Raw genomic sequence first — 11,428 nt, forward strand, 5'->3', positions numbered from 1 at the left:
TTGTCTTCTACTCTGGTCAAATGGGAATCTACAATATTGTGTTCAATCCTAGATGCTACTTTTAGAAAGGACTTTGATAAGTGGAGATGCACCCAGAGGATGGTAACCAAGATGGTGAAGGACCTTAAAATCATATTCATGCAAATCAATAAGAACTAGAGCATATAGCCTGAAAAAGAAAAGTTTTGCATGAGGCAGAAAGAAAAACTGTGGCCTTCCAAATTTTGAAATTTCAAAATATGGAAGAAGGAATAGACTTGTTCTATGTAGCTGCAGAATGCAGAAATAGGTTCAGTGGTTAGAAGATACAGGAAAGTTAATTTGGGTTTAATATAAGAAAACATGTACTAAAATTAAGGCTATCCAAGGATGAAATGGACTGTCTTCAGATATAAGGAATTCTCCATTAAAAGAGGTCTTCAGAGATAGGCTTGCCAGATGACTGTTTGTCAAGGATTTTATGAGTTGAATTCATGTACTGGGGAAGAGTTAGTGTAGATGACGGCTGTGTTTCTGGTTTGAATTGAGGGAGGAGGAATCCAAACTTACAGTAAAGTAATAATCAGAATTTGTAGTGTACTCAAGTTTGATTTTTCATAGCTGTGGATCTGTGTGGTCAGATAGAGAAATATGATCAAAGGGAGAGTGTGGTTGAGTTTGGGGACATATAATCAGAATTAGGCATATGGTTTGGTTGATGGGTATGGTCTAGCTTGGAGAAAAAATCAAAATCTGGGCAGGAGAGGGAGCTCGAAGTGTGGTTAGGTTGACTTCATTGGTAGAATTTTCAAAGAAACATTGACAAGACAGATCTTGTTGGGAGGCAGGTGAGTAGGATAATGAAATGACTAAATACTGATGTGTTTTAGGGGTTCAGGGGGTCCTGGGACCCCAAAATCACAACACGCATGTCCTGCCCGAAAGAATTCGACCCAAGCCTTCTTTCAGCCAAAGACAAGGTTTATTTGAACATCCATCATATTGGGCAAACTCTTAAGGAGTCTGAACATTAGTAAGCTATTGGCTGGATTATAAGAATCTGAGCAGTGGCTAGATTTTAAAAATCTAAGCATCTTAATGGATGGACCTTATATACAGAAAGACTGTGGGAGGGATCTAGGAGTGGCCAAGTAGTTTGGGGTGACAGGAGGAAGGGCCTAGGGAGATCTGGATGGGAGTGGCTAACAGGACTCCTGGGTCCTGGACCTCTTGGCCAAGGGAGAATGGAGCCTAACAAGGATTAAGGGTGGGAAATGGCCAGGGGCTATAGGAGGTAAGACAATGGAGGGGAGATTGGATGTAGCCACAATGAAAGGCCAGTTGATGGGATTATAGCCTCAGGGGAACGCCAGAGATGTGGCCATGTGGGAAAGTCCAGGGTTTTTCCTTTCTGGGGCCCAGATTCTGACCCCATCAAATACCACCTCCTGTCTTGTGATGGCTGAATTGGGGAAAATGAATATGATCTTAAGCGTCAAAGGTTATAGCTGAATTTGGTGGGTGAAGAACTGTTTTAGCTACTACTTGAAGTGCTGATCTTATAAACTTGCTCTTCCTTCGTTCTAGGGGGACCGAGGTGCTCCAGGTTTGCCTGGCCAACCTGGAAATAGAGGAGGTTCAGGAATTGGAGTAGCAGGCCCTCCTGTAAGTAGTCAAACCCAACTTCTCTCTGCAGCAAACTATGATATATTTCTTGACTTCCAGGTGAATTAGTACAGTATCATTCCATTCCTTTCCAGTGCCTCCGCTTGTAAGGGTCTCATAAATGTCGTATTTTTATTTTACAAGAATGTTGGTGGCAAGTGCTGGTCACAGGACCAAGAGGTACATTTAGTGAGAACTGTTACCACCTTTGACTTGTTCCCTTGCTCTTTGCTCTTTCAGAAAGAACATGCTGTCACATTGGACTGTCAATTATTTACTCAGCTAAGGGGGCGTAGTATATTCTTTGGTCACCAGGTGGTGCTCCATACTATGCTGAATAGCCTCTTTTCTCCACCCTCTCCCCAATTCCTCATGGTTCTAGGAGTCTTGGCTGATAGTCACTGAGATAGCCAGCAGAATCAAAGGAAATCTAGAAGATACGGCCCTGGAATATACTCAAAATTACCAAAACTTCAAAATGTCTCTGTCATCCAATCTGTCAAATCCCCATTTCCTGTGGTATGGATTAACTCCCTCAAACATAGCACACATACTCCAAATTCATAATACTAAACAATTCACTGTAATGGCCATATGATATAACAATCAGATGGCGTAAAAATACAATTAAACAATAAAACATTGCTTCAAATAGTTGCAATAATGTTGAAACTTAAATTGATTTTTTTCTTCTTCCTTTCCCTTAACCCCTCTCAGTTTGTTTAGGGAGGAACTGAAAGCAAAGGGATTGGGAAGGTTTAAAACTATCCATATACTCCTCAGCACGTGCTCTGAAGAAGCAGGGTGAGAAAGAATCTGTGGACAAGCATTATTTTTGATCCCATAAATAGCAACTCCATTAGATTGTGATCAACTTGAGGGTGGGGACTATCTTTTGCCTCTTTGTATCCTCAGAGCTTAGAATAGCGCATAACAAATAGTTGTTGTTCTCCAGTCATTTCAGTTGGGTATGACTCTGTGACCCCATTTGGGGTTTTCTTGGCAAAGATACTGCCATTTCCTTCTCCAGCTCATTTTACAGATGAGGAAACTGAGGCAAATAAGGTTAAGTGACATGCCCAGGTTCACACAACTACTAAGTGTCTAAGGCCAGATGTGAAGATGAGACTTCCTGACTCCAAGTCCAGCACTCTATCCACCGTGTCACCTAGCTGTCCCATACAGTAGATATTTAATAAGTATTTATTGACTGACTATTGATTGACTACTGGTTTCACTCTATCCAATCATCACCCCGTTGTTAGCTCAGGCCATTCTGTGTTTCCTCTGCCTGCCCACATTCTGCTCCCATTTAGTCTGAACACCACATCAACTTGAGGTCTGCCTCACCTCCATGCATAGCTCTGCAGAGGTTTCTGTTCATCCTTTGCTTTCCCCTGATTACAGCTGCTCAATCAGCAATCAGCACACTAGTGCTGCATCTTGGCCACACACCAGGAAAAGAGTTCGTTCTCACTGGCAGCTTCTTCCTGCTACTTCTTTGTGTAAGCTTATTAAAATCTTAGAATAGAAGTCTCTCCAAAGACAAAAGAAATTACAAAACTGAAAACTCAGGGAAATATATCCCCTACCTCTCTGTTTATGTAGTCTCTCTGGGTCCATCTTTTACCTTGTTCTCCCAAGAGGTCTTGAACCACTGGATTACATTTGAAATCGGTACAGGGTTGATGGTCATTCACCAGGGGCTAGTATAGTTGACACCAATGCCTATGTTAATACAAACATTTAGAAGGAAGGAAAGAAAAAAAAAAACTTCATGAAGCCCTTCTTCAAGTGAAAGGACTCAAAGAGGAAATGCCTACTTGTCTTCCAAAGAATCACACTATAGACTCCATGCTGTTTTTGCGTGAAGGATCATTTATTAAAGATCAGAGGAAAAAGACACAAATAGAAGTGCTGATGATACTGACAGAGGAGATACTGAGGTGGTTATGTGCTGATTGGACAACAGTTATAGAGAAAGCTGTTTTATTCCTGGGGTACATGTCTGAGTCAAGACAGAAATTCCCAAGTCTTGTCAAAACAGATGAATACCACTTATTTCCTGATGATCCACATGGATAGAAATGATATTGTCAGAAAGAATATAGAGTATGAAGTCTTGGTTAAAACTTTAGTGACATAAATGGTGTTTTCACATCGCTGCTGTCCATCAAAGGCAAGGGATTCAGAAGAGACAGATTTGGAAAGTGAATACCTGCTTGAGAAGATGGTGTCAGAGAATAGAATTTGGTTTTCTGGGCCATGGTTTACAACATAGTTTTTCCTGGGCAGGGATGGAATGCATCCAGTGTAATGAAAGTAAGTGTTTGCTGGAATCTTGCTAATCTATTTAAAGGAACTTTAATCCAAGAAGAAAATAGCAGGAAGAAAACTGACTATATGTATGCACCAAGCAAGAGACTATGCTACAATTTTTTAAAATAGTATTTTCTCCCCAAATACATATCAAGAACATTTTTACCATTCATTTTTACAAGATTTTGAGTTCCAAATTTTTCTCTCTCCCTCCTTTCCCTCCCCTCTTCTGAAAAAGATAGGCAGTTTGATATAGTTTAAACATGTGCTATCATGTAAAACATTTCCATATTCATCACAGTTGTAGAAGAAGAAACAGATGAAAAAAAAAAACATGAGAAAATAAAGTAAGTGAAAAAAATATGCTTCATTCTGCATTCAGAGTCCATCAGTTCTTTATCTGGATATGGATAGCATTTTCCTTCATGAGTCCTTTGTACTTGTCTTAGATCATTATGTTGCTGAGAAGAGCTGAGTCATTCTTACTTGATCATCACACAATGTTCCTGATACTGTGTACAATGTTTTCCTTGTTCAGGTCATCTCACTTTGCATCAATATGTACAGCTCTTTCCAGGTTGTGTTCTTTGTTTTTGTTTTTTTTGTGAAATCTGAAAATGCTTTTACATTCATAAAATGTAATTAATGTCTTGTTCAGCCATTACCCAACTGATGAGCATCCCCTCAATTTCCAGTATTTTGCCCCCACAAATACGGCTACTGTAAATATTTTTGCACAGTTAGGTTCTTTCCCCTTTTTTATGATTTCTTTGGGATTCAGACCTAGTAGTGGTTTTGCTGGATCAAAGGATATGCACAGTTAGGTTGCCATTTGGGCATAGGTCCAAATTGCTCTCCATAATGGTTGGATCAGTTCACAATTCCACGAAGAGTACATTGGTGTCCCAATTTTCCCACATCCTCTCCAACATTTATCATTTTTTTTGTCATATTAGCCAATCTGATTTGTGTGAAATTGTATTTCAGTGTTGTTTTAATTTGCATTTCTCTAATCAAAAGTGATTTAGGGGGCAGCTAGATGGCACAGTGGATATAGAGCACCAGCCCTGGAGTCAGAAGGACCTGAGTTCAAAACTGGCCTCAGACACAACCCTAGCTGTGTGACCCTGGGCAAGTCATTTAACCCCGTTGCCTAGCGGCCTCCCCCCCCACAAAAAAAGTGATTTAGAGCGTTTCTTCATATGCCTATAGATAGCTTTTGTTTCTTCATCTGAAAACTGCCTGTTCATATCCTTTGACCATTTATCAATTGGGGAATGGCTTGTATTCTCTTAAATTTTACTCAGTTCTCTAGTTCAATTTATTTATTATTCATATCTTATGCACTTTTAATTAGATATCTGAGAACATGAGTATAATTCTTGCCCTTTTTCCTGAACACTTTCTCCCAAGAATGACTAGTCCTCTCCAATTTTCTTGAATCCTACTTTGTACTCTGGATAGTGTCAACCTTGTGCATATATTTAAGTGGTGCCCTCTTTCCCCTTCTATATCCATCAGTGGCTAGGAAAACATAGTATTTGATATATGGGGGCAGAGGATGGGATATTCTGGGTAATCAAATATACTGGTTAATAGATTTACCATATCTACTATGCATAGATCAACAATTTTTACATCATTAGAATATAAAAAAAAATTAACTTTATGTTAAAACTGGCACAGTCGATAGAGCATTGGGCTTGGAATCAGGAGGACTCATTTTCATGAGTTCAAATCTGACCTTAGACACTTACTGACTGAGTGACCCTGGGCAAGTTAGTTCTCACTTTTCTCGTCTATAAAATGAACTAGAGAAAGAAATGGCAAACCACTCCAGTATCTTTACCAAGAAAACCTCATAAAGTCACGAAGAGTTGGACGCATCTGATGAACAACAAAAGCATGCATTGATTCAGAAACCACTTGAACATCCATGTAGATGTTAGTATAGTAAAATTATAAGTAAAGTATAGTTAGTATAATGAAGTTCCACATGGTATAAATACCATGCTTCAAAATTTGTCAAAAGCTTCTCATACATTGTTTTTACTTGTTCCACACAACAACCATGAGACATAATACTACCTATTTCCATTTTGTAGGTAAGAACACTGAGTCTTAGAGGAGAAATTACTTGGCCGGTGTTGCACAACTAATAAGTAAATGGCAGAACAGGGGCTCAAAACCTCATCTTCTGAGTTCATGTCCAGGACTCTTTTCCTCCACTATGTTCCCAGATACTGTGCTGAATAAGATGTGCCAAAATCCATTGTTATTCAATAACCATTAATTAAACAGATTCATTGAAGTTATAAGTCACTATGCTTAGTGTTTCAAGAAATACAAATGATCTCTGCCCTCAATGCCATGATTCCTGTTTGTTATATGTGTTGCTTCATATGATTTCTCATTCAATCATTTATTCGTTATTCCTTATAATTATTATGTAGAGTACCTCATGTAAAACATTGGAACAGGGGAGATACAGAGATAAATGAAATTTATTTCCTGTCCCCAGAGAGCAATATAGCAATAAGATCTCAAATTTAATCCAATTCAACAAAACATTTATTAAGTGAATATTAGATGCATCAATGGGTTACCAACACTGCCCCCCCTGAGTTTATTGACAAAGAAAGAGAAATAACACAGAAATAACTAAAATGCAAAATGGAATATTGGGAATACTTTAAGAAAGGTACAAACAAAGCATTCTGTGAGATCTGAGGTGGGAAAAATAACTTCTGACCTGGGGAATCACTGAAGGCTTCATGGAATGGATGTTATTTGAGCTGGGTCTTGTATTCATGCATTTAATAGTTATAACTATATGTGTGTGTGTGTGTGTGTGTGTGTGTGTGTGTGTGTGTGTAGAGAGAGATAATAGCATACACATATATGTAATAAAATTATATAGAAAGATAATATACACATATGTATATATAACTACAATTATAGGTATTTTGTTATAATTATATAAAAAGATGATAGCATACTATATATATATATAAATAATTATATAGAGAGGTTGCATAGATATATAAGTATATAAGTATATACACATATGTACACATATATATGTGTGTGTGTGTGTGTGTGTGTATTATATATGAAGAGAGAGAGCGAGAGAGAGAGAGAACTACAAAGAAAGTGTTAAAGTGCTACCAGAGCTCAAAAGAAGTAGTGAGTCACCTGTTACGGGAGGTGTCAAAGCATCAGCCAAATGCTCATTCATTTGGTATGCTGTAGATATGATTCATGCATTGGCTAGGAGTCTGGAATGGGTGACCTATGAAGTTTTTTCCAATTCTAAGATTCATTGGAGCTATTCTTAGGTTCATTTCAGTAGAGATGATTCCTGACCACCTTATGCTGAAATACAGCATGTACAGTGAAAAAAGACAAAGTTTTGACTAAAAAGGCCCAATGGGGTCGTTATGACCCTGACACTTACTAGCTTTGAGAACTTGAGCAATTCACTTAATTTTTTAAATTAATTAATTTTATTTTTAATTTATGGGATAAAACAAGCATTTCCACAAGTGATTAATTCACTAAATTTTCATTCATTCAACAAGTATTTATTACGTACCTACTAAATCAGAGTTCTATATGCTAGGGATACAAACAAAATCAAAACAGTCCTTTCCCTCAAAGAACTTACTTTCTATCAAGGGGAAGCAACATGTTCACCGATAAATAAATACAAAATATATCAAACTGTTTTCCAGAGAACACATCACTAATAGTTGGGGCATCAGAGTAGGTCTTGAACTGGAGTAGTTGATATTTAAGCTGCACGGTTTCTTTATCTGTAGAACAGTTAAGATAATAATTATACTACCTAAGGCATAGAGTATTGTGAATAAATTACTTTGTAAACCTTGAAGTCTGTAGACATAATGAACTGTAAGACATAACTGGTAGATTACATCTAGACATAATAGTGGTGTATAGCGGTTTGAGGAAGGAGACCAAATGAATGAAGTGTTTCTTTCATCAGCAAGTTTTGTGATGACCAGCAGAGGGCAACATCACCCCAGCTGGCTAGGCAGTACTTTAGCTGATCTGGGTAATGGATGATGTTAAGGATGCAGGCAGAGGGAAAGTCAGGAAGTACAGATGCTAGGGTTACGAGTGAACATCATATGGCTAGCTTAGTGTCATGATGCCAGGAATGGTGATTCAACTTAGGACCAACAAAATCTCAAGAAACTGGGGATATTTAGCCTGGGAAAAGAAAGATTGAGGAAGAGATGGTATTTTGATGTACTGCCACATTGAAGAAAGGTCAGGTTTTTTGTTTTTTGTTTTCCTTCTTAGACCCTAAAGGCAGAGCCAGAAACAGTGATTGAAACTGAAGAAGTTGATTTCAGCTCAATATAAGGAAAAAAAATACATCATGACAGTAAGAATTGCCTTGGGGATTAATGTGTTTCCTTATTACCGAAGGTTAGCAGATGACTGGTCTTCAGGAATGTTATGGTAAAGATGCCTGTTCAGATATGCATGGAACTAGGTGAACTCCATTGTTACTTCCTAATCTAAGCTTCTGTGATTCAAACCTTAAATGACTCGAGGCAGTCATAAATTGTAAGAGCTGAGTCAGAAAGTCAATAAGAAGCTAGAAACAGGGAGGTCCCTCATCTCTCCAGGCAAATCATCCACTGAGCACTGGGTTTACTCTGAGCCTTTTAACTATTAGGGATGGCCATCCCATCCCAGTCGGTGCATTAAGGGCCCTGTGCCATAGCATACCACACGTTCAACATGGTAATCAATAGCTCAATAAGCATTTACTTAGTGACCAGGCACTATGCTAGACACTGGAGGTGCAGAGGCAAAAGTGAACAAGACAGCTGTCTTCAAGGAGCTTACATGCTCTAGAAAAAGAATATATGTACATATAAAAACTATATATACAAATAAACACAAGGTAATTTGCATGGGGAGGCATCAGCAACTGGGAGAATCAGAGAAGGACGTAGGTAGAAGGTGGCACTGAGAGCTACTGGAAAGAACTAAGGATTCTTGGAATAACAACAAGGACAATAGCTACATTTTCATAGATATTTAAAGTTTATAAAATGCTTTGGCTTAGGCATAATTACTATCCCCATTTTTACAGATAAGACAACTGAGTTTCAAAGAGATAAAGTGCTCGCAGCAGATTTACTGAGCTGAGTGCTTACTGATTTTAGGACTGCCAGGCAAGGAGGCATGTCATATAGTGGAAAGCCATTAGATTTGGAGTCAAGAGATCTGAGTTGGAGTCCCAGCTCTGTCATTCACTGGGAATTTGGACAATTCTGTTCTCTCGGCCTCAACAATAATGGGTTTGGAGTCAACATACTCTAATGATCCTCTCAACCCTAAATACTATACTCACAAGTGTCTTTCCAAATGTTACATCATGGAGCAGCTAGGTGGCACAATGGATAGAGCACCGGCCCTGAAGTTAGGAGGACCTGAGTTGAAATCTGGCCTCAGACCAAACACTTGACACTTACTAGCTGTGTGACCCTGGCCAAGTCACTTAACCCCAATTGCCTAAAAATTGAGAAATTAAAAAAAAATCAAATGTTACATCATATGAACGGGGCTTGAACCTGGCCTGATTATGGATCAGGGGTTCTTAACGTGTGTGTGTGTGTGTGTGCGTGTGTGTGTGTGTGAGACAGAGAGAAAGAGAGAGAGAGAGAAACCGAGACTCTTTTGATGAAGCCCATGGGTTCCTTTTCAAAATAATATTTTGCTTTTAAATGCATAATTGAAGGAAATACTGCATTTCAATGACTGATGAATGAAAATAAAGTTATGATTTTTTTCCCATCCAAGTTCATGGACCCCTTGGAGGCCCCAGGTTAAGAACCCTTGCTCTGTATATAACTATATCCCTTTCCATTGTTCCATATAATCTTTCCGTACTGGGATTGTGAAATTAAATACTGTGGTTTTATATATTAATATAACTTAACCCCTTTTATCTATGGGTCCATCTAGCATAAAGCTTAGTCTCATTAATGGTGGAAACAATTAACCATACCTCATAGTAAAAAGACTACTATAAATCACTTTTGAAACACTCCTCTCAAAGAGAGATCAACTGAAAGCAATTTGCCAGGTCCACCCCAGAGGCTATAAATCTAATCTTGTTTTGGTATATTTCCACTGCTTTTACTGAACTTCAACTTGGACTTTGGTTATCAGATTTCCACATGTCCTTTCTCTGGCTGCTGGCCTAAACCTCTATGTCCCAGGAATTTAAGACAGAAAAAAAGGTTCAAAGGTGAGGTAAGGTAAGAGAGATGGGGAAGGAAAAGAAAAAGTTTAAGAGGAAAAACTCTGGATTTGGAGGCAGAAGGCCTCAAAGCATCTCTGACACATACTGGCTGGGTCTCAATGGGCAAGTTACTTAAATTTTCAGTCCCCCCAGGCAACACCTTAAAATTGTAAGTTTCTGAGAAGTTGTTGAAGGAGTCTGCTCACCAGGAGTTCCCTATACCAATGAAATCATAGGTCCAGTCCCAATCTATCCTACCCAAGCCTCATTTTCCTCATCTGTAAAAAAAGGATTATTGATAATTGTGACACTTATGCTTCAAGTTACCTTTTTTTTTTTTTTTGAGAAAAAGAGCCTTTTGAATTACAAAGTGCTATGAAAACAGGAATTACTATTATAGAAAGAAACACTTTGCAGGCAACTCCTGAGTGCAGGACTTTGGGATTTCCAGTAAATTCTCTCCCAGAAGACACTGGTTTGAAGGTACTTATTTTCTCCTTATTGTAGAATTCTCCAAGTGGCTTCTTGCAGATACTGCTGGTTTCTGCTGCAGGAAAGGAAGGCAGATTGCTTTGATTCTGTCTGTCAACCCTTGCCCCATTATACCTGAGAGGATAATAGCTGTTGAGACAGTTGTTTGGTTTCTTGCTTTCCATTTGTAAACCATTTCTTAAAAACAAGCCATCGAATAAACAAACAAAAAGTACTTTAATCTCAGTGCTGCCTCTGATCTCACTGTCTGAACCTTTAGTGTTTCAGAATACTCTTGCCAAAAGTATAGGGAAGATTGGAGTCCCACTGTACCACACCACAAAAACACACTGAATTCTTCCCATTCCTATTGGTAGCTCACATCTGTAAAGAACACTTTCACAACCATTGTCTCATTATCTCCTTTAGTCCTCACAACAATTTGAAGAGAAAACTAGTGAAATTTTAGTCATCCCTATTATTCACTCGATTTCTTCCAATCAAATATGAGCTCCCTGAAGGCAGGAATTGGTTGTTTTCTTTTTCTTTCTTTCTTTCTTTCTTTCTTTCTTTCTTTCTTTCTTTCTTTCTTTCTTTCTTTCTTTCTTTCTTTCTTTCTCTCTCTCTTTCTTCCTTCCTCCCTTCCTTCCTTCCTTCCTTCCTTTCTTTCTTTCTTTCTTTCTTTCTTTCTTTCTTTCTTTCTTTCTT

General features: G+C 38.4%; 1 protein-coding gene across 1 annotated transcript in view; it reads left to right on the forward strand.

Moving 5' to 3' along the window:
* The window catches only part of COL22A1 (collagen type XXII alpha 1 chain), a 523,255-nt gene that overhangs the window by 409,442 nt on the left and 102,385 nt on the right, over positions 1 to 11,428 (forward strand). Inside the window, exon 39 of the mRNA XM_027845270.1 lies at positions 1,567 to 1,644. Coding sequence (XP_027701071.1) covers positions 1,567 to 1,644 — 78 coding nt within the window. The remainder of the gene's footprint in view (positions 1 to 1,566; positions 1,645 to 11,428) is intronic.

This window comes from Vombatus ursinus, unplaced genomic scaffold (genome assembly GCF_900497805.2).
Source record: "Vombatus ursinus unplaced genomic scaffold, bare-nosed wombat genome assembly UNPS02005236.1, whole genome shotgun sequence".
NCBI lineage: Eukaryota > Metazoa > Chordata > Mammalia > Diprotodontia > Vombatidae > Vombatus > Vombatus ursinus.